Source organism: Gossypium hirsutum, chromosome A06, assembly GCF_007990345.1.
Source record: "Gossypium hirsutum isolate 1008001.06 chromosome A06, Gossypium_hirsutum_v2.1, whole genome shotgun sequence".
Classification (NCBI taxonomy): domain Eukaryota; kingdom Viridiplantae; phylum Streptophyta; class Magnoliopsida; order Malvales; family Malvaceae; genus Gossypium; species Gossypium hirsutum.
This window is the reverse complement of record NC_053429.1, coordinates 107,285,138-107,310,370: the sequence shown is the minus strand read 5'-3', so window position 1 is coordinate 107,310,370 and position 25,233 is coordinate 107,285,138. Positions and strand designations below refer to the sequence as shown.

The 25,233-nt window shown below is 28.9% G+C and overlaps 2 protein-coding genes across 2 annotated transcripts; one reads left to right on the top strand and one right to left on the bottom strand.

Annotated features, from left to right (window-relative positions):
* Window positions 1-10,290: 10,290 nt before the first annotated feature.
* LOC107963393 (membrane protein PM19L) lies at window positions 10,291-11,276 on the top strand. The gene is made up of 4 exons (XM_016899928.2): window positions 10,291-10,483; window positions 10,576-10,795; window positions 10,872-10,917; window positions 11,003-11,276. Exons 1-4 carry the CDS (start codon window positions 10,357-10,359, stop codon window positions 11,078-11,080), a joined length of 471 nt encoding a protein of 156 aa, XP_016755417.2. The 5' UTR covers window positions 10,291-10,356; the 3' UTR covers window positions 11,081-11,276.
* A 4,682-nt stretch (window positions 11,277-15,958) lies between these two features.
* On the bottom strand, window positions 15,959-18,087 carry LOC107961811 (uncharacterized). The gene is made up of 3 exons (XM_016897964.2): window positions 17,611-18,087; window positions 16,356-17,122; window positions 15,959-16,267 (listed from the first exon to the last, which is right to left on the bottom strand). Exons 1-3 carry the CDS (start codon window positions 17,702-17,704, stop codon window positions 16,175-16,177), a joined length of 954 nt encoding a protein of 317 aa, XP_016753453.1. The 5' UTR covers window positions 17,705-18,087; the 3' UTR covers window positions 15,959-16,174.
* Between the last annotated feature and the right edge of the window lie 7,146 nt (window positions 18,088-25,233).

Below are 25,233 nucleotides of genomic sequence, written 5' to 3'. Positions count from 1 at the left end.
TTGTCTCAATTTGGTACTTGAGTCTAACTTTATCGTTCAATTTAGTACTTAATTTTTTTCTATGTCCCAATTAAGTACTTATGTTTTTTCCCTAGAAAACACGTGCAAAAAGTTCATTGAGCTACATGATATCATTTGATCTGGGTATCAGATTGAATCTTGAAGTCAAACTCATGTACTAAATTAAGACAAAAACTTAGGTGCCAAATTGAATTTTAAAGTTAAACTCAAGTACTAAATGGTATATTAACTCTAATATTTTGCTAGTCACGTTTTTTAACGCGTGATTTGCACTCACCTTTTACAGCTGTTACTACTTGTTTGTTTAAAATTGGTTTTTTACTTGTTTTAATTAATTTGATTTAGGTTCCTGTTCTATTTTTTTCTTAAAAAAGAATTAGAACAACCATGAATTTAACAAATTAAAATGTGTTTATAAATAATATATAATAAAATGTAAGATTCAAAATCAACAATAATAACATAAATACAATATGTATGAAATCAAAATAAAAAAAATTGAATTATGAGTAAAAAGAAATTTAAATAGATAAATACACCGTATTAAGAATATTAAATGAATTTTAATTGTTTATCGTACTATTCTCGTTTTCCTTGAGTTGGTGTCAAGTTAACTTGTGACACTAACTCAATCGACGACATTATCAATAAGACTATGGCATAGCCACGATAAGGGTGAAAATAATTATATAATATATTTATTAAAAAACTTACATAAAAACCAAATGTTTCTTTAGTTGAGACGATAAAGTTAGGAGAGTGTATATTTGGTGTTTTGAGTTCAAGTTCTATCGTAAGTGTTAAGCTCGAAAATACCAACAAGAGGTGAATTGATATTTTAAAAAATTTTGCGAACTTTTTAAATAATGAGGGAAGGAAAGAAAAACTTGGACAATTCGATTTATAATGGGTTAGCCCCAATTGCCTACCTCCACTACCTTGCTATACCTCAACCAAGAATTTATCAATTCCCTATACTTGAAATTATTACCTTTCAAGGAGAAGGTATAACCTTTACAATCCCTATAACCTTTACAATTCTTATCCTTTCCACAATGATGAGATTAAAGGTGAGTATTCGATCGAGTCGAGTCAAATTAAGTAAAACAATTTCGAGTATAACCTTTACAATTCCTATCTTTTCCACAATGATGAGATTAAGAGTGAGTATTCGATCGAGTTGAGTCAAATCGAGTAAAAAAATTTCGAGTTAGTCGAGTTGACGAATCCTATTTTAGCAACCGAACTCAATTTGATTTTTTTCGAATCGAATTGAATCGAGTCAAAAAATTTCGATTCAAGCTGAGTCGAGTTAACAAATCCTATTATTTATACTTATGTTGCGTTTATATAGACCGATTATTTAATTAGTAGACGAAGTATAAAATTATTTAACCACATCAACAATATAATGGTTTTGCCTTTTAACTTAATGAGTAAACATTTATCAAAACGACATAATTTTGCCTTTTCTTATTTGGATTTCTGGATAGCTCGAATTGTGTAATTCATATTCGAGTTAAATCGAAAAACTTAATTTTTTATTCGAGTTGATCTGAATAACTTGATTAACCCAAATAACTCAAACTATTTAATTTAAAATTTGAATTGTTTATCGAATTTTTCGAATTGAATTGGATTTTGCTCACCCCTTGATGAGATAGAACCTTACTTCTAGTTTTTTGTTGTTAAACTAGAACCCTCTAGTTTTTACAAGACTCAACTATAACACTTTACAAATTACTTAAGGTTTTATACCCCAAAACCTTAAGAAACTCTTGCAATACAAAAAAAAAATGTTAACAATGAAGACATCTCAAATGTGTGTGCTTACAAGTGTTAAGCTCTATCTTCTAAAGAGTTTAAATGAGAATGATGAAAAGATCTAACAATAAACACCTAAAAGATATGTATAAGAGAAAATGAAGAATTTGAGGCATTTCTTTTTATTTCTATACTTGGATGTTCATATATTGTATCTTGAAGTGTTCTTGATGTGTGTATATAACAAGAAAAAAATTTGTGACCATTTATAATCGTTGGATATAATTTCTAGTCGTTGGAAGCATTGTAAACAGATTTGTACTGATACAACTCACAAGATATATGGGTATAAGTGGACTTGTATATAGAAGTCCCCTTAAGTATCGGTAGAAGTTTGGAAGTATGCTTGAAGTGCTCTCTGACTTACTTTTATTAGTAGAACTTTCCCCAAGTAACGATTTAACTTCCGAGACTTGAATAAAATGAGTTTAAAACACTTAACAATATTTTGGATTGACTTAAAACAATTTAGATAAATTAAAACACATTTAAAACATGTTTTTGATTATTTTACAAGTCTTTGAAACTGTTTGAAAAAGTTTGATAAAATTTTCAATCATATTTTCACCAAATGATTTATGAGATATAATACATATAAAATTTATCTTAAATGTTGGTATATCAAAAGCTTGGGACATCAAAGCTAACAGTAAGCATGAGTTTTTTTTTCTAAATTTTATTTAAAAAGATAAAATACCCTTAAATTAATATTAATTGCTTTGTTAAAATAAGGGCATGTTTTTTATTTGTTCTTTTAAAATAAAAAAAGATTAAAATACTCTTGAATAATAACCTATTTTAATTAGGGAAGAGCATTTCTATAATTTTCCTAACTGAGTTGGTATCCAGTTAACTTGTGCCACCAACTCAATCAAAAGCTTAAATAATAGTATAGATATATATAATTGATGGAGGTGATAAAGTAAGCATAATAAAATTAAAATATATAAAAAATATAAAAATAAAGCATTAGTTGAGTGGTAAATTAAAAGTTTAATTGATGCAATTATATGGGTTCAAATTCTATCATACGTAGATTTTTATTGAATTTTTAAATAAAAAGGCTAAAGTACAATTAAATAATATAACATATTTTAATTATAGAATGATATTTTCGTAATTCTTTTAGCAGTGTTGGCACTAACTTTCTATCAAAAGCTTAAATAATAGTATAAAAAATACATAAATTAAATACTAAATTAAATATTTTTAAGATTTTGGAAGTTAAAAGGAGTTCCTAGTTTTGTAAATCACAAAAGTGAAAAGAAACAAAAGTTTTATGTTTAGTTGAATTTTGACTTAATTTATTGTAATTATACTTATATTTGGATAATTATTATATTAGTGAATTTCATGTAAATGAACGATAATTGAGAATTGAGGAATTTGGATAATTATACTTATATTGTTAAGGGATTTGAGTGTATACTTGAGGTTTTGGCTTTAAATCTCATATTTGGAAATTTTGTTATTTTTGTGTTTAGCATTGTCCTTAATTGCTTCACTTAAGTTTTATTTACAATAAACTCATATTAGAATGAGCTTGCTTGTGTTTGGTGGAATTAAAATTCTGTGGTATTGGATGAGAGTGAGTGGGTCAGTTTTGGAGGGATAGTAGGGAGTTGGGATTTTTAATTTTTAATTTTTATTCTTTTTCCAAAATTCCTTTCTTTTTGACTTTTTTTCCCTTCTTCTGCAAAAAATTATGTTGCTTCTTCCTTCAACTCTGTTCACCAATTGTTCGTTCTAATCGTTGTGCATCTAGATTTTACATCTCTTTCTAAATAGGTAAGTTATTGGGAAGTTTCTTATTCGTGTGTGTTTGGGGGGGGGGAAGGTGCTAGTTATGTTTTTAACGGAAATTCATTCATGGTTTTTTGTTTATTTCTCGCTTAGGGGAAAGTCAAGAAGTGATTGGTGCTCCACCAGCGATTTAAGTGTTGGGTGATTACTGTTCATCGACGGTAAGTTATTGTGCGTTGTGTAAATTTGAAAGGTGAATTCATGATCAATTTTTGTTGGTTTGAATTTGTAAATCGAGTGTTAAATTAATCGTTGGAATGTTGTTTTTAGGTTTCATAGATCTCGGAGTTGTTTTTGCATCAAATTTGAGCTAGGTGTGTAACGAGAAACTCGGAAAACAGCAATAGGAAAGCCAAAAATTGGTCCTGTCGACGCCACACAGTCGTGTGCCTGGCCGTGTGCAACACACAGTCGTGTAATGGGTGTGTGACACACGGCTTAGGCCATTTTGGGCCGTGTAGGCCACACGGGCAAAGCCATTTTGGCCATGTGGGCGCACACGGGCATGTGGCCCCAAATTTTAGAATTTTTCCTTAGGGTCATACACGTTGTTTCGATCGACTGTGGGCCTTCCGTAGGGTCGGTATGTGTTATTATAAGCCCTAAAGCATGAAAGCTACTAATCTATTAATGTGATTTTGACGTAAACAATACATGAACACATGTAATGAGATGCGATATGTTTGGATTGTTAGGCGGGTCAGTGCGACGGGAGCTCGGTTATGTCTACTATGCCGTAAAACTATTTTTACTTTATTTTGGCTACTTAAATTTCAAATTTGAGAGTTTTGTGTAAATTGGACTCTCCGGACTTTTGGGTCTGTTTTGGTTTCAGATTTTTAATTTGGTTTTCTAGCATAATGACTGATTACACGATATTTATGAAAACGACAGCTTTTTCGAAAAATAACAATTTTCAAAGAAACAATTTAATTTTCCAAAATATAACATTTTAAGAAACCCCGCTGCAAAATACTCGCTTTAAATTGAAAGACGTAAACAAACAACAATTTTAAATTAAATAAGTATAACAACATGTTTTCCAAACAAATCGGGTTTACTAGGTAACAACGGTTTACGATGATTTGCAAAAAACAAGAAAATCGATTTATAAATTTTCTTCGTACACTTCCAGATTTGGCCATAACGTCTAGGCCGGGTTTGGGGTGTTACATTGGTCAATAAAAAATAACTTATCAACGAAAAAAACTTACATGTCAACGGAACATAAGTCTTTTTTCTTATAAATTGACTTTTTCTTTTACAAAACATTAGCTACTTTTTGGAAAAGAGCTATTTATGAGGAATTTTATTTTTATATAAAAAATAACTTAAGTTAATAATAAATTTTTAATTTTAATTTTTGAAATATTTAAAATTATTTAAAAATATTAAAATCAAATATTATAATATTTAATATTATTAAACATATATATTTTATTTATATTTAATAAAATAATAAAATAATTTAGTATTTTAATAAATTATTCAATATTACAATTTGATTTTAATAATAAATTTTAACAATAATAATTTTAAATCTTAAATAATATCCATACTATATTATTGAAAAAATATTTATATTATTATTTTAATAATAAATATATATTACAATTTAATAATAAATGTCATATAGTATAAAATATGTATATTTTATTTATATAAATACAAGTATTTATTTAAATAAGGCTTAGCTTTATTTATCCCTTCCAACTCTAAATTGTCATTATCCACACTCATGTATGTAATATATGTAATTTAAATTAAGTTTTAATTAGACCTATTCATGGGTCAGATTGCTCATCAAAGCCTAAAGGTCCGCTTAAAATTTGGAGGGTTTGGGCAAAAATATTAAGCTCGAAAAATGGATTTGGACAAAAAATAGGCTTGTTTTTTAGTTTGTAATGTTTTATATTATGTAATTTTTATTTATTATGTAATTTTATAACACATAAAATTTAAATCTATAATACTACTATTATATAAACATTAAAAACATTAAGATCACTATATATAAATTTTTAATAAATAACATATAACATTATTAAATATTAAATTAAAAATAATACAAATATATTTATTAAATTAAAAAATAAATATGAGCGGACCTAAAATGGGGTTGGGTTAGCAATTTACAGGTGGGCTTGGGCAAAATTTTAAACCCGTATTTTTAGTTAAGCTGGACTTGAACAAATATAAAGCATGTTATTATCATGTTTAGGCTCAATCCCACCCATAATTATCTTTAGTTTTAATTAGGTATTGTTTATTATTAATTTTATATATGATATTAATTATTATAAAATATTATCTTATTATAAAAACAAATTTCGATTGTCAAAAGAAAATTTTACTTTAATATTTTGTAATAAGTATATGTATGTTGTGTTTGTTTTACTAAGAACAACTTTTGAAAATAAAAATATATAAATATTAGAGAATAAAAAAACATGTATTCACTATTATCAATAAAAATGTTTTGGAAAAATGGAAATTGTTAAAAATAATTTCATTTTATGCATTAAATTTATCAGCAATTTTTTTATTGTTTTAACCTTTAAACTTTGGTTATTTAATTGCATTTTATTTTACTATCATAATACATTTTTAATTAATTATATTTTAATTTAATTATTTTTTTCAGTTCTATTTTGAAAAATACATACTAAATGCGTTTTCGTTGTTTTCGTTATTGTAAACAAATTCCTATTTTCATTTACCAAACGTATTTTCCAATTTACAATAAATAGAAAATGAAAATTGTTTTTTGAAAATGAAAATAGAGAATATTCTCTAAAACTAAATGCACCTTAAGCTTTTTCAAAAAACATTTTTCAAAAACCGTTTTCAGTTAAACAAATGCAACCTAAGGGTCTGTTTGTTTCATTGATATATTTTCTTCATTTTCATTGTTTGTTTGGGGAAAATAAACTCAATCATCGTAAATGGTTTTACGAGTCAATAGGAAAATATGGCTCTCTCTCTCTCTCTCTCTCTCTCTCTCTCTCTCTCTCTCCATAAAACGTCTTACAAATTAAAAATAATCTAATTGGGTAAAATGGTGACCAAAAGGTAAAATTGAACCAATTAGGAGTTTGAACAATTTAAATCCCTAATCTAAGAATTGACTAGCAATATGGAAGTCAATCGACCACTTTAGTCCATTGAATTGATATTTGTGCACTTTTGTCTATTTTGCACTTTAGTCCTCCTAGGTGCACGTTAGTGTAATTAATCTATGATGATGATTTGTTGTACTATAGTAGTTAGTGAGTAGCTAGTTAGACTTTGTAATTGCATGCATTTTCATTTTTAGTCACTTTATCACTCGATCTCTCTTAGGTTCGATCCTCAGAATACTTTGTGTTCCGTTATAACACAAAAATATTACAACTGATTTGTCACACTTGCAGTTAAGCTGCTTTAATTTCTAGTAATTTTATGTTGATTCTCTGCCTAGCGTTTGTACGTCGTGCCGCGGTTAAGTCGTTGGCGCCATTACCGGGGAGATTTGTATGATTGTTGCATGTTGTTCTATGAAGATAATTGGTAAAAACTAGGTGTATAGATACGACACTTTATTTGTTTGCTTGTTTGATTTATTCTTTTATTTATTGGTGTATCTTATGGTTGCAGCTCTCAGTGTATGACTCGGATTAACAACGAGTTAATCCTATTTGAGCATGAGCTGAAGAGGTTAATAACAAAAACGACAAGAGGTCAACCTTCAAGGGAGGATCAACCATCAATAGAATCGCCTATTGCCGGTCATCTGATTGAAAACCTTCGATTTGAAGATCCACCTTTAGGCCTTCAAAACGCCAAGGAACATAAACATCCTATTCGACCAAGATGAATGGCATACCGTACATTGGGAGACTACGCCATGCCAAATTTGGATGTGGTGCTAGGAAGCATCAACCGACCCGCCATTAATGCCAACAATTTTGAAATTAAGCCGACCATGATCCGAATGATCTAAAGCAACCTCCAATTTCGGGGCTTCGTGAATGAGGATCCGAACCAACATTATAAGCGTTTTCTCACCCTTTGTGATACGCTTAAATATAATGGGGTATTCAATGACGCTATATGTCTTTGGTTATTCCCTTTCTCTTTATGTGATGAAACGTTTATGTGGTTGGATTTGCAGCCGTTGGACTCCATCATGACGTAAGACGAGTTAGCCAACCGCTTCCTTGCCAAATATTTCCCACCAAGCAAAACAATGAAGTTGTGAATGGACATCACCAACTTCCAGCAACTAGAGGGAGAGACATTGTATGAGGTGTGGGATCGCTTCAAATTAATGCTTCATAAGTGCTGCTACCATGGTCTCAAACACTGGCTTCAATTACAAACATTTTATAATGGGTTGGATGAGAATTTGAGGTTGAGTTAAGATGGAGCATCCGCAGGGGCGTTCATGTTTAAAACCTATGCTGAAGGTTGCCAGCTTATTGAGGATAGGACAATAAACTCTTACATGTGGTCGACTGAACACTTCACATATAGAGTTAAATCACTGACTGTGAATGCAGTCAGTGGTAAACACAAAAAAAATATGAAAAATGCCAATAATTTGTTTTTTAAATTTTTGTATCTTTTTATAATTTTATTATAAGTTTTCTTAATTTTTTTATACAATTCCCATTATTTTGTTATATTATTTTTATAATTTAAATTTAAGTTGTCTACTAATTTTTATAAATTTTTACATATTTATATATTTTAAATATTTTTTAAAATTTAAAATTTTAAAGGTTTAAAAATGTTACAAAAAAGTTTAAAAAAACATCGCAAAAACTATTCTATTTCAATGAGGTTTACAAACGTCACGAAAAGATGAGAAAAAAATTACCAAAAATGTTTTCATTTGGTGAGGTTTTCAATACATCGCGAAAGATCCCAAATTGTCACAAAAAGTTCGTATTTCATGACATTTTAGAAGGTCACTAACATTACTTTTCGTGACGTCTTCTTTTAATTCTACTTTTTTTCATATATAATGCCACCAAAAATAGTATATTTTGTTCACAAAAAAACGTCATAAGACAAATTTCTTATAATGAAGGGAGTCTAGCTTATCTACTTAAACACACCCTTCATATAATCTACTTATATACATCTAGCTTGATTGAACATTCAAGACTACAGCCAAAGACAAAAGACTCCACCTTCACCAAAGGAATGCAACCCCAACATTGCTTTTAAAAAATTCTTTTGGAATAATAAACAAAATTTAAAGTTAAAAACTACTTTTGAACCTAAATGCAAAAGCATTTTTTTCAACTTTTGTGTTTAGAAAAAATATTTTTGAAGTCAAATGACATGTTTAACCCTTATTCATAATCCAATATACTTTATGTAATATTTATATTGGGTATACATTTATTTCTCTATTAAAATTTATTTCAAATATATATGGTTATATTTAATATTTAAAAGTATAATTTGTATATTTAAATTAAATTTTACAAATAATTAATATTAGTTGCTTAAAAATATTTAAAATTTCTATTTTATATATATCAAAATATTAAAAATGAATTGCAATACATTAATTTTATATTCTTATTAAAATATCATAACATTAACGAATTTGAATATTATTTAAATGCATATATTTACTTCACAATATCATATTTTAAATTTAAATATTAAAAAAAATACTTTTTCACGATATTTTTCAAAATCAGTAAAAATCAAACCATCTAAGAAGTTTACTTTACGAATTCCTCTATGGGCCAAAATAGCAGTTGAAGATTATTTGGATGAATGGGACCTCAAAAGCGTATCGTATATATTTCCAGATTAATGTCTAATTTAGAAATACTTTTGAGAAGAAGTTAAAATTTTTTGAATCACTTTTTAATTTTGTAGAAGTAAATTTTCTGTTTATTTAAGAATGTTTTTGTCCTAAAGATTGTTATTAGAAGCTATACAAAACTTGACTTATAAAAACAAACCATTTTCCTTACTACTTCACCTGCAAAAGTTAGGGAGACTGGTGCATAATGTTTTGTGTTTGTTTAAAGACGCCAAACTCAAACTCTTGATAGTTCTTTGGTGGCTAATTATAGAGTGGTTTTATGCTTAAGCTTGATCTAATTACAGATGAGTTTGAGACAGCTTTTGTAGGAAATGGATTTGGCACATTAATCTTTATAGAAAATTAATTTTAAGCTTATTCTGTTTGAACAATATAACTCATTAATCTTAAAGAATTGAAAAAAAAAATCCCAAATATATTAAATTATTTTTTAAACATTATGGGTTAGATTTTTCTGTTTTTCCTCAAGCGTACAGGCAGAGAAGATACTGAGTTTCCATGTGGCAGAAATGGGTCCATCTACTGGCAAAGAATGTAAAGAATATGACTTTTCCTCCTAGGATCAACTTACTGTCCAAACCTTATTTCAACAATGTACCCTTTTCAAAAGAATAGCTGAAATTTAGAAGAAACCAGACTGACAAGAATCTGGTTTTGTTTTGTTCAAGGCATGCCTTGAACATGAAGCATGCTCTTTACAACTCTACGGACACCTTTGGAAACCAGCAGACTTAGCAAGAAAGGAACCAAAACCCTTCATTTGATGTCATATATATAGCAGCCTCCAAAATGCAGAATCACATGTATCAGTGATTGATCTTTCGTCTTTCTTCAACTTTTCATCTCAAGATCATCAGCTTGTAGGAGGCATTGCAATGGCCGACACTCAAATGAAACCTGTTGCTGCATTGCTTTTGTTCCTTAATTTCTGCATGTATGTCATTGTGTTAGGCATTGGTGCATGGGCCATGAATAGAGCAATTGATTATGGTTTCATCATTGGTATGCCACCTTCCTTCCGTCTTTGCTTCATATCAACTACCAAATTAGAATACAACTGTTTTCAATTACTTAAGCTGGGTTGAAACTTGCAGGACCCGGATTCAAGCTTCCAGCGCATTTCGCACCCATCTACTTTCCCATGGGAAATGCTGCCACCGGATTCTTTGTGACATTCGCTATGCTAGCCGGAGTTGTAGGTGTAGCATCAGCGATAGCCGGTCTCAACCATATCCGTTCATGGAATGCGAGTAGCTTGCCATCAGCAGCTTCGATGGCAGGCGTTGCTTGGACCTTTACTCTACTAGCCATGGGGTCAGCTTCTAACTCTAGCATCTTTACATTTGAAATGCTTAGTTTCTAAACTAACAAGAACATATTCTTTTCACAGATTTGCGTGCAAAGAAATTGAGCTTGAAATCAGGAATGCTCATTTGGTAAGAATGAAAATTCAGCTTTCATTCCATAGAACTAGAATTGAAATTGTTGTTGGTTTAACGTAAGAAATTTGTTGATTTGCAGAGGACGATGGAGGCATTTTTAATCATACTTACAGTAACACAACTTGTCTACATAGCAGCAATCCATGGCGGTGCTTGATGCGTCTTTTATCACTGAGGAGTTTTTAGCTTTGTGTTTTCCTTTTGATTCTAGAAATGTACAAAGAGGCCGGAGATGGGCTGCTGCTGGTTGTGGTGTAATTGGATTTTTATGTCAATATACAATAAAGTCACTTTCTTGTTTGATCGAAACACCAAACGATTTCGCATAAAGATTTGTTAATATCCGATGGCTAGTTTTATATTTATTATTTTCATTATAAATGCTTATTTGACATCTAAATTGTATTTGGACTCGAATGGTATATTTATTGTTGTCAATGCAGCAGGATATGTATTTGAGTGTGTTAAAGCACATTATCCTCTTATTTTTGAGTTTGGAAGGGCTATAGAGGAGTTTTACACCTTACGTGAAATATATATATATATTTAACTTTAGTTGATTTTACTAAATGTAATTAAAGCTATTTAATTTCAGTCTCCAATTATTAGAGGAATAGGAGCATCGAAGTAATTAAGTAAATTACAAACAATTACACTAAGTCCAATTACTCGATCGGCTTTTCAAATGTACTTCTATATCAAGTTTAAAAGTTATTTTTATACAATAACAATAGTATTTTAAATTTTTTAGGGCTTATTTTTTATATTTTAAAATATAATTATATGTTATTTTATTAATCTTGTTAAATAATCTAAATATTTTATTACGGAGAAATAATTTTCCATACATATTGACCTACCATATAGTTAACTAAATTATACAATATTTATTATAAACTAGTATGATTCTTGAACCATGCTTCACATTCGGTTAATTATTTGCTTTGGACCTAGTTATAAGTTTGAAATTTGAAGGTCAAAATATACTTCAAGTCCCTATACTCTTCATAAATTTAAAATTTAATCTCCAAACTTTTTATTTTCAAGAATTTAGTCTCTTAAATTTTCTAGAATTAAAAATTCAGGTATAGTTCTAAACACCATAATTCTTTTTTTGTTAAATTCTCTAGTATGGCATATTAAAATTTTTAAAAAATACTTAATAGCCATGTAACAGAGGATTTTAACCGTGTTAACATTTTTAATAATTCACTAGTATTTTAATCAAAATAAACTATTTAAGGTAACTAACAACATCACAGGTAAACTAAACTAGTAATCACCAATCTATTAGTAAGTTTCTTTTTTGGTCACCCAACTATAAAAAGTTACAAAATGGTCACCGAACTATTCAATTTAGTCTTTTTTTTATCCCCACCCTTAAATGGCTAACGAAGAGATGACATAATAGCTTTTAAAATTGACATAATAATAACTTTAACCCTCAAATACATGGTGAAGATTTAGTCATAATTCTAAAAGGAACCCTTAACGTTTACTCATTGTGTAATTTAATCTTTTTGTAATTCTATTTTTCTTTGTGACCCTTCCACCTAAAAAGCTAAAGAAAAACAAAATTATTAGCTAAGCTTAATCAAAACTATACCAAAATGGGAAACATCCTAAAATCCAAAATCATAATTTTCACTTTTTTTTAAAATTCTTTTCTTTTGATACTTCGATTTTATACTGTTGGATTGAACATTAACGACTAAGATGACTTGATCTTTGTTGATTCACTCTTCACCGATTTTATATAATTTGTGCTTGAACCACATTAGTTCAATCGAGTTGTTCTTGTTATTGTCATCGTTGTTACCATCTTTGGCAAACTCAAAGAGCCTCGTTACTCATTCAATTTTTTTAGAAATAGATATGTATTTTTTTATTTCCAATTTACATAGTATATTGAATTATATTTTCGTGTAAAATAAAATAAAATTAGATAATGTGTAAACATTGATAATTAAATTTTTAAAAATTAAGATTAAATTAATAAATGTATAAATAGTGGGGGTTAAATTTGTTATTATGCATAATCTAAAAGCTACCACGTCATAGGGGCGTTCAAACTTCGGTTAAAATCGAATTAACTGACCGAACCAATCTAATTCAGTTAATCGGTCGAGTTCAGTCGGAGGTTGATTAATAGTTTTTTAGAATATCAAGTAACAGTTAATTGGGTTTGAAATAGAGTAACTAATCGAACTTAGTAAATAATATTATATATTATATGTATTAGGCTATTATATATTACATGTTAATTCGGTCAAATGAACATTATCAATTTTTGTATGTTTTATACTTATTTTAAAAAAACAAAAACACATAAATTTCGGTTAACTGGCCGAATTAACCGAAATATTTCGGTTTGGTTAATTTTTTTGAAAAACTTCGGTTCAATTAACGGTTAAAGGATTAAAAAGTTTGATTAATTTGGTTAATACTAATTCGGTTCGATTAACCGTTTGAATATCCTTACCACATCATCTTTGTGTTAGACATTTAAAGGCTACTAACCAAAAGAAAAAGTCAAATAGTTGAGTGACCATTTCGTAATTTTTTATAGTTGAACGATCAAAAAATAAATTTATTAATAATTGAGTGATTAACAATATAATTTCTTACCCTAACATTATAAAATTAAGGTGCCAAATTATATAAAAAAGTAAATATCAAAAAAATTTAAAGTTAAAGCATAATATAAGAACCAAAGCTAAAATTTAACCAAAAGAGGGAGAAAAGGAAGTGTTTTATAATGTCTAGTGTTAGAGAATAAATATAAAAGGATAGAGTAATTAGATAAAATTAAATATTTTGTTAATCTTATTAATAATCGTAACATGTTATATTGATTTTAATTCAAAGAATTTTTTAAGGTATTCTTGATATTTCTTATAACAATTAATATTTTTGAATTAAAATTTATAGTCAATTTATACCTAAGAAAATTCATTATAATCACAAAAAAATAAAAATAATTATACTTTCATCCAACCACACCCAAAATACTTTTATTTCTATTTTACTTTATTTACGAGGGTAATGGAGCTACCATGAAAATTAAGACTCTGAAAACTCCATCGGCAACAAATTTCTCTGGTATGGAATCAATTAAGCAAAAATGTGGATATCAATATCTCACAGGCTTTTTATTTACTTTTTTCCATTTCAAATTTAGTTAACTATAATTATTAACATTGTTAAAATTCTTTTGTTATTTCGATTCATTACCGTGTTATTTTTCTATTTACATTGTTGTCAAATAAGCCTTTTTCTTTTATTTCTTAAATTATTACACCGATAAATTTAACAGAAAAATTTTATCGCTATTAACATTTTAACCAGATTTTTTAAATCTAAATAATTAAGAGACTAAATTTCTAAAAATAAAAGTAAAAGAACTAACTCCCAAATATACATAATCTTATAATGTTAAATACGATATATTGATGTAGTAATTTTACTATAAATTACTATATAATGTTTCGAATTGTTTGAATTAATAAAATTTCCAAACGTTTAATCAATATTTATTAGTATGGACGTCTTCAATGGTTTTGTATGAAAAATAAATGGTTTTAATCAAATATTAACTCACTTATTATCTAAAAGTTATCTTTAAGAAAGAATGTTTTGGAATGCAATATAACTTATATTAGGACGTAATTTATATAGTTCATGCATTTCTAATCAGCAAGTGACTTGTATTAAAACTATTACGTTTAAATCCAATTAGAGAGATTGTTTGTCTTGCCTATCGAAGCCGGATTGATTGCAAAGATAAAAACATAAATGCAGTTATCTAGATTAACAATACATTGAACAGGAAATAAATGTGAAATAATCCTAGATTTATGTATGAGGGTTTAGTTCAAGTTTGTTTTCTATGAATTTTGTTGAAATTACTCTCACAGACCTTGTAGCATAATCAACTAAGCCACTACAGTGACAACAGACTTGCCATGATTTTAACCCTAGACTCCCTTCCCTCTAAACAAATGGCCAAAAAGAAAAACCTTGTAGCATCTTTTAAGGAAATTACCACACTCAAGCCAACCCACTTACGTACGACCAGCTAGCAGCTACTATCAGCATCAGCATTATCACTACTACAAAGCCTTGGAGCTGTTTTCCTACCTAGGTCTGTTCATTATTTTTGAGTGACATATGTTGATGTTCAGAATGGCATAAGAGATCAGTATTGGGCACCACAAAATAATATCCATCAGGGTATTTTTCACAGAAAACAGCTAGCTACGTAGTTGCACACTAATTAAAGTAGTGACAGAAAAACCAACAAATAATTAGACACAAGAAATTAGAAAGACTGTCCCCAAAAGCTATGTCCTTAGATTAGGGAGTGAGCGTTGGATGGTATTATATCTTTCATGTATTTGAAGAGTTACTGGAGGGTCATAGTCCAAATTGCCCATATATGAATTGGACATGAATACTTCATGAAAAATTGGTCAGAACTTGGGACTTTCAATTAACATATGCTTAAACAGGGGGAGCTGAAAATACAAAACAAAATCAAGTACCCAGAAAATTAAAGACAACTAAACTAATATTATAAAATCCGGTGCCATCCCAGTTGAAATTTTCAAGCCCCTAATATTCTGGTTAACTGATCACCAATTTAACCAAACCAACTATTCCAAAGACAAAATAAATATAAGGGGCTCATTCAGTAAATGGATGCCACAATTGCCATTGTAACATGACTCTTAGTCCAACAAGGAAGAAAATGGACTTACATATAGCCTCCAACATTACATGAAAGCAAACTTTTAAAAAGTTCTCCAGATGATATGAGATGAAAATGAAAATATTAATGGGCAAACAGTGTACTACACAACACGATTAACCAGAGAGACAATTAAACAGACCACCATAAGGCCTTTCATCCTTCTCATCATTCATCAAGCTATCTGGATCAACCAGAAATTATTCATGAATAGTTGTAGGCTTTAAGAAATGAATCCGTAAAGAAAGAAAATGATAACGAGGTTAAAAGCAAGGTCATTGCAGATTGGAAAAAGAATACCAGATAACTGATAAAACAATCAAATGACAAACAATAAGTTCCAGATCTCAAGTTCAAGTTTCATAGTCCAAGCATTCTCGTACACCCACACATGCACAAACTATATGAGCTACTTAGTATATCTCAATTAGCAGTACTGCAAACTATAAAGGAAAGTATAAAATTGATCTTTTAACTTTATGGATAACCCAAGCCTTCAATTTATCTCCCAGAACCAGTAAAAACTTCAAACAATCCGCAGCAACTTAACCATGAGGTTCTTTGCACTGGTGGTGGAGTAGGAGCAACAAGAGGCTGCGAACCAATGCAGCAAATATCCAGTCAAATTAAATAAAGAATATTCAAACTCACAGTTGTAGAAAAGAATAGGAAGAAGATATACCTGCTTTTCAGGATAACCATGGGGCCCGGATGCATGGTTTTTTTCAGCAACATTGCTAGTTTCAGCAGTAGGAATACCGGAGGATGGGAAATTTTTTCCTTCAACTCCTTCCAATTCAACCCCTGAAACCCCATTTGATGAAGGCAATAATTTCTCTTCATTCTCCTTCAACCCTGATTCAACTACATCAGGTACTGAATTCTTTGCAGAAAATTCCACCTCCTCTGGCACAGATGACATGTTCTTTACCAAATTGTCAACAGCAACAGTCTCCACTGCAGAATTACTATCAGCATTCTCAAGTGTGTTATTTTCAGCAACCTTCAGAACTTCTTCAGACAAAACAGTAGCTGACTTATCCTCGGTACTATACGAGGCCGCATCAGAACCAAGATTACAGGTTTCTTCATTTGACTTCTTCTCAAAGGCTTGAGATTCGTCATCTGAACTACTGTTGCTGCTGGTACTAGAGCTCTTATCACGATCAACATGCTGAATTGAAACATGTGTGCTCTCAAGATCCTTGTTTGGTTCCCACTCTTTTACAATTTTAACATCAACATCATCCAATCTCGATCTCTCGGTGCTCTTTGCATCTTTAGCGGCTTCTTCCACAGACTTCTCCTCAGTTAGATGTGATTGTGATCTCTCTTCATCTCCGCCCTGACCAAATGAATGCTGGTGATTGTGGCCATCATGAGATGCAGGGGAACCAGCATCACCGCCATCACTGTCCCTTTCATCTTGGCTTCTCGGATCATCATTTCCTAGAACCATTAGATAAACATCATAACAATTCCAAACCAATATGCAAACAACAAATTCACCAATCCCCTCTAAACAGGACCAAAATAGACAAATACTAGAAAGGAAATGCACTATAACTCGAAATGTATAGACAAGTTCTTCCAATAACAAGGATTCTGGTAAAAAATTAAGTAAAATACAGGACACGCTAAAAATCACCACAAGACCCTAAAACAAAATAAACAGTAAGTGATTAAAGGAGGGCAAACCACTTTGAAAAGCAACCACATCAATTAATTAAGGGCAGGAACTAGAAATTAACATTACATACCAACCTGATTTGTTTAACTATAGAACTCCAACAAATCAAATAAAGAACTGAATGATGCATGCATATACAGAACCAAGTACGATTCAATTAAAAAGAAGTTATAAAATAAATAAAACCCATCAAAAAACAAAACCCAAAACCAGGAACAGAAATTAAAAGAAAAAAAGCAAAAAGTACCAAGTGGATTGTTGATAGTCGAAGGATTGATGTTGTTGAACGCTTGCTCTTTCTTTTTCTTGGCAGCTTTTCTCTTCTTAGCACCTGATGGCATGACTGACTCCCTTCCTCCCTTTGTACCAAATCTTGTGTGGGGTGTGTGTCCCCTTCAGCCTTCTCTCTACTTGCTTATTTGGCTACTGCCCACTACTAGACGGTCACTGGTAAAGGAAAACCTAGCTGTATTGGCAAAACAGAAGAAAAGACCGTAGTAGAAGTGGGTAATATTTAGTGACAGTACATTGAGAAATGAGTAGAAAAAACCAAAGGGTGAATCAATCCCCTTCAAAGAACCGCTCCTTTTGCCTTAATCCGTTTGAATTCACTTTGAGAGTGGATGGCCTTTTTATATTTATGGCGTTGGGGGGGGGGGGTGTTCTTGTTTTAATTTTGTCATCATTTATGTTTTTCATTTATAGCCACATACTTATTTTGTCTAAGGAATGTTTAACATTTCAAGAAATAAAACAAATATATATGTTAAATGCAAAATATTCTTATTTTATTCTACATTTACAGACATTCCGAATTGGAATTGGAATTGGAATTGGACAAGAATAAAATTCAATATTTTGTGTAATAGGATCCTCATAAATTTATTAAGTTTTAGGAGATGTAATAATGGATTCGATTGTTATAATCATTATTATTAATGTATGAGGATGTGGGTTCGAGTACGCTGAAATATATTATTCTATTAGTTATGACTTGAGGAGAGGCTATAAGTAGTTTGAGACATTACCAAAGATTATTTATTTTATGAAAGGTTCAAATATAAAATTCACTCATTTTAGCAAGAGATCAATTAGTATGTCATATTTTATTTACTTTCTCTAAAATTTAATTTTCTCTTGAAAGTTAAAAAAATATTATGACAAAATTAAACCTATTTTAAATTGGTTTAAAGTATTAACCTATTAATTAAACATTAAAAAAAAACTATTGCCTCAGGTTTTTTATAAAAATAATATTAAAATTTTAATTAATTACAAAAAGAGGATAAGAATAAAATTAATTACGAAACTAGAGTGTTCGCTAACTTTGGGTCCTGCTTGACACATTGGTAGCACCAATAAACTTTTTTTAAAAAGTTTTCAGGAGAAAGAAAAGTTAAATAAATGAAAAAGAAATTTTAATTGGTGTTGTTAATTTGTCAAATAAAAAATATTTCTTTTAATTGCATCCATTTGATTAAATAAAAAAAAAGTATGATTTTAGGGGTTAAATGAAAGGAAAAAGGCATTAAGGAAGGTTGTTGTCTGGTGTTTAAATCACAAACCAACATTTTATTTTCATTTTTTCAATTTTTTTATCAGACTCTTTTTTAAAATTTACTAGTGTCATCAATGTATCAGGCGACACCCAAAATTACTATGACAAACACCACATTTTTGCAATAATTTGTTCTCGACCCTATTTTTATAATTAATTAATTTTTTAATATTATTTTTATAAAAAAAGTCTATTGCCTCTTTCTTACTACTTGATTTTCTCTATTGTTCCAATGAATTCTTCACAAATATGTTTTTTCACTGATTTTATTTTTTACCTACATATTTAATCATTTATATAGTAAATTGTTGACATATTATATTTATTTTCTATTATTTTTTTGTCTTTTCTTTTTAATGTATATAATTGTAAAAATATGATAATTAATAATTTCTTTCTTTTTTCCATTGTTTAATAAAAACATTTGTTAAAATTACTTCCTTTTCATTTTTAATTAACGTTAAGGATCCAAATAAAATAATAAGTAATGTTTTCATTAAACTTTCTTTCACTTTAACATAATAAAAAAAAAATTATTGAGAGAAACAATTCAAAACTATATGAGCAAATTTCTCCAAAATACAGTTTTTTTTTTAAAATTATCAGATTTGGCTGTAATTTTTAAAATTATAGTATTAGGTTGAAATAATGAAAACGCTTCCACTTAAAAACGTTTTCAACGAATTTACAACTGAAAATATTTTCAACGTATTGAAAAAATAACACTTCCAATTAAAAACATTTTCATTATTTCAACTTAATCCCGTAATTATTCAAAATTTCACCCAAACTAAAAATTTTAATATAATTTTTATTTACTTAACATGTCCATAGAGTTGTTTTAGAAGTGTGCAAATTTGATTTTAGTGAAATAAATAAAAAGAGATGGGAAGAGTGGTGCGGGATTTGCCAAGCGGATGATGAAAATTTTATGTGTTGATTAAGATGGGATTTGAATGAGGGAAGCCACGTGGCTTTTCAGATTATTCTGGCAGTATTTAGTCGGCAGCAGATATGTCTAGATCCCAATACCAAACTCATTAAAATTTATATAATATAAATTAGGGACAAATCTTTTTCGGTATTTAAATTTTTTAAAATTTAGTATTTGAGTTTAATTTTAATTTTTTAATTTGATATTTAATTTTTTTTATCTCATTTAAATGCTTAAATTTGGTTTAAATATTTAATTTAATATTTACGTACCTATATTTTTGTACCAAAATTTAAGTATCGAATATTTATTAAATTACATGATGTTTTTAATTTAAATATCAAATTAAATATTAAAATTAAACTTAAATACCAAATAAAATGTTAAAGCTAGATTTAAGTATGAAATGATATATTAATATATTTCCGGAAAGCAGTTGAGGAGGGATTTGAATTTGTAGAATAAAATAAAATAAACTAGAGAAAGGGAAATAGCTTTGCTTTTCTCTTTTACTACATTCATTGAATTTAAGATTTAATTAACTTTATTTCGAGAATTAACTCCAAACTAATTTAATTAAATATAATTATGAAATACCGAATATTATGAGGAGAATTTTTTTAAATAATAGGGTAAATTGTTAAAATAGTCACTTTTGTTTCCTTAAGTTATATTTTAGTCACTTATGTTTAAAATATTATGTTTTAATCACTTATGTTAATGGTTTGTTTTAATCACTTATGTTAATGGGTTTTAACATTTTAGTCACTGGGCTGTTAATTGTCATTAACGGTATAATGGTACACTAACGTGATACGCTAAATCATCATTTCAAATAAAAAAAATTATGTTAAATTATACAATTGGTCCCCATATTTTTTTCGTTTTGAGCAAATTTTTTCTTTTATATTCTTTTAACTTCCTTTTTTTTCTTTTTTCTTTTTATTCTCTTCTGCTTCTCCCTCTATTTTCCCCCTTCTCCATCTCTTTTAATGTAAAAGGAAAAAAAAAAACAATTGCTCAAACATTTAATGACTAAAATGTTACAACATGATAATATAAGTAACTAAAATGTAACATTTCAAACATAAGTGACTAAAATATAATTTGAGGAAACCAAAAGTGACTATTTTAATAGTTTACCCAAAATAATATTATAATAAATTTAAAGTTAAAACATATGATTTTTAAAGTACTTAACCCACTCTGGTATTGAATAAAAATAACCCATCCCTATTTTCACTCTTAAAAAGTTCTAAAAGGAAATTAGAGGTTGTTGTAAATACACTAATAATGGATATTTATAATCCCATTAAACTCTCATTAAAGTGATAAAAAAAATTCCCTAGTTTATTTATAAACATGAGAATAACTTTAGATGTTTCAATGAAACAATTAAGAAGAGTCATTTACTTATACTTCATTGAATGTAAAATAACTTAGATGTTTCAATAAAACAATTAAGAAGAATCATTTACTTATATTTACTTCATTGAATGTGAAGGAGCTTATAAATAAAACTCCTATAAGTGAAGTTTGAATACGAGAAAAATTCTTCTATACTTTTCATTCACCTTTACTTGTTATTATTATTTTCTTAATTTTTCTATAACACATTATCAAAACGATTATCGTAAGATTACTTTCTCTAATATCTTATATTTTCCTTCTTGTTTTATCCTTGAATTATTATATTATATTTCATCATCTCCTGTTAGGTTTATGTTTTTAAATACCAAAGCTTTATAAGAGTAATATATCCACCTCTTTTAATTTCTCTTGTCTACGATTATTCATGATTTTTTTATATACATGTTTTATTGTGAATTATAAAAGTTAACTAACTAACTCTAATATTCTTAATGACATATAGTTATTTAAATGTGTATGCAATTAATTTTATCCAACCAATTTATATAAGGTTCTATTGATTATGTGATGTTTTATATACTAATTATCATTGTTTTATACTAGTTTGCATACTGTCAAATCTTACAAAATTCGAATTTGTGGCTCTTGACATATCCGATAAGAATTATTTGTCATGGATATTAGATGTTGAAATTTACTTAGACACTAAATGACTTGGGAATACATTTACCCAAGGTAATGAGGCATCTAAACAGGATAAAGCCCAAGCTGTTATTTTCCTCCGTCATTATTTTCATGAAGGATTGAAAATAGAATATTTAAGTATAAAATATCCACTTGAATTGCAAGATAGTTTAAAAGAAAGATACAACCATGAAAAACGATAATTTTACCCAAACCTCATTATGATTGGATGTGCTTGAGATTGCAAGGTTGTAAAATAGTAAGTGAGTATAATTCCAAAATATTTAATATAAGTTCTTAATTAAAATTATGTGGAGAAAAATAACCAATGAGGAGTTATTGGAAAAAACTTTTTCAATTTATCACGATCTAATGTGTTGCGACAACAATATTGTGAAAAGGATTTTAAGAAATACTCTAAATTAATCTCACGCCTCTTGGTGGCTGAGCAAAATAATGAGTCTTGAATGAAAAATCATGGAAGTTGTCTTATTGAAAGAAATCATGGTTCTACTTCATTCCTAGAAGTGAATGCAACAATCCACAATAATTATAGAAATGAAAGAAATCACGGTTGTGGCCATGGCCATGGACGTGGTCGAGGATACTATAATTATCGTTATCAAGGTGCTAACAATTATTATGATCACTGAATGAAAAATAAAAGAAAGAGAAAACTGATGGTCCAATAAATCCTTCAAGAGGCATTAAAAATTTGTACCACCGATGTGGTATGAGTGGGCATTGGTCTCGTACCTGTCGTAGCCGAAACATCTTGTAAGGTTTATCAAGCCTCTATCCAAAGGAAATGAAAGAATATTGAAACAAATTTGGCTTATTGAAATGATAATGTAGAGGCTAATTTTGCTTACAAAGATGATTTTAAAAACTTTACAAATATGACCGATCTTGATGTAAAGGATTTCTTTGAGGCTAGAAATCAAGAATTTTAAAATTTGTAACAATATTTTATATTTCTTTAATGATTTTACAATTCTTGTTATTCATGATTATGTGACTTTAGTATGCTTTTAGTATGTTTTGTTATAATTTTTTTAGTGTTTACAATATCTCTTATGATGTGTTTTATTTTAATGAAGAATATGGATCTTTTGGTTGAAACCAATTTCAAGAATGAAGATACATGTCTTGCAGACAGTGTTATGATACATACTATACTTAAAGATACAAAATATTTTTTTCATTTAATTGCAAGAAACGAAAATGTCAACATTATATCTGGTAGTGCAAAATTAATCGAAGGTTCTAAAATAGCTACAATATTATTACCTTAAAGGGCAATGTTTATTATAAATGATGCGCTATTTTCATCAAAGTTCCAAAGGAATTTGTTATGTTTCAAAGATATCCATTGAAATGGATATCATATTGAGATTAAAAATGAGAAAATATTGAGTATTTGCAAATTATAATAATTATATCTGGAAAGAACTGTGTTTTAGAGAAATTACCTACCTTATCTTTAGGCTTGTACTATACAACTATTAGTATAATGGAAACACATGTTATAGTAAACCCAAAGTTTACTTATGCAAATACATGTACTATTTGGCATGATGTTAGGTCATCCTAGATCATCAATGATGCGAAAAATAATTGAGTATAGTCATCCATTGAAGAACCAAAAGATTCTTCAATTCAAGGAATTCTTATGTGTTGTTTGTTCTCATGGTAAATTAATTACTAGAGCATCACTAGTTAAGATTGGGATAGAATCCCTTGCATTTCTGGAACGTATTCAAGGTGATATATGTGGGCTCATTCATCCAACATGTGAACTATTTAGATGTTTTATGGTCTTGATATATGCATCTACTAGATGGTCACATGTGTGTTTTATTATCTTGTAATCTGGCTTTTGCGAGATTACTTGCACAAGTAATTAAATTAAATGCACAATTTCTAGATTACATAATCAAGACAATTCATCTTGATAATGCTGGTGAGTTCATGTCTTAGGCTTACAATAACTATTATATGTCTATTGGAATAAAAATTGAAAGTTTTGTTGCTCATGTTCATTTAATTGATAGACCATTAGTTATGAGAATAAAGCTTTCTGTTTCAACATGAGAATATGTTGTTTTACATGCTGCAACACTTGCACCCATTAGACCAACAAGTTATCTTAAATTATTCTCATTGCAATTGGTTTTTGATTAAGAGTCAAATATTTTCTATCTTAGAATTTTTGCATGTGTAGTATATGTTCAAATTGCTCTAACAGTGCATAAAGATAGGTCATCAAACAAAGTTGGAAGATATGTTGGGTATGAATCATTTTCTATAATTAAGTATCTTGAACAACTTACAAAAAATCTATTTACGGCACGATTTGCCAATTGTTATTTTGATGAAATAGTGTTCCCAACTTTATAGGGAGAAAGAAAACAACTCGTAAAGGAAATTGCATAAGACACATCATTATCATCTCATTTAGATCTTCGAACAAAACAATGTGAACTAGAAGTTTAGAAAATAACACGATTGCAAAATATTGCAAATCAACTACTAGATGCATTTATTAACCTAAAAAGAGTTACCAAATCTCATATATTAGTTGAAAATGCTCTAATAAGAATTGATGTCCATGTAGGTGAATCTGCTTGGGCAAATGAAAGTAAGCCTTGCCTGAAGCATGCTAGACCAATTAGTTTCAAAGATAAGAATTCTCGTAAAAAGAAAGGAATAAATACTTTAGATGATCTTATTATACAGGCGAGTGCCTAAGAAGAGACCAAAGACATAACTGATGAAAACCCCCAAAAGAGGTTCAAGTATTTAAAAATAATGATAATGAAGATATCTCGATAAGTCACGTCACTACAAAGAAAAGATGAATTGAAAAGATATAGTTTTCGACAAGATTTTGCTTATAATATTGCTACTGAAATAGCAATAGAAAATGAAGATCTTAAAGCTACATCTATTGTGGAATGTAGAAATAGAAAAGATTGGCCAAATTAGAAAGATACAATGCAAGCATAATTAAATTCATTTGCTAAATGTGAGGTTTTTGGACCTATCATCCAAACACCTAAATATATAAAGCCAGTAGGGTACAAGTGGGTATTTGTGTGAAAACAAAATGAGAAAAATGAATTCATTAGATATAAAGCATGACTTGTAGCACAAGGATTTTCACAAAGGTCTGACATTGACTATGAAGAGACATATTCTCTTATGGCGGATGCAATTATATTTGATATCTTATAAGTCCGAGAACACATGAAAAACTTGTTATGCATTTAATGGATGTTGTTACAACCTATCCATATGGCTTATTGGATAGTGAAATTTAT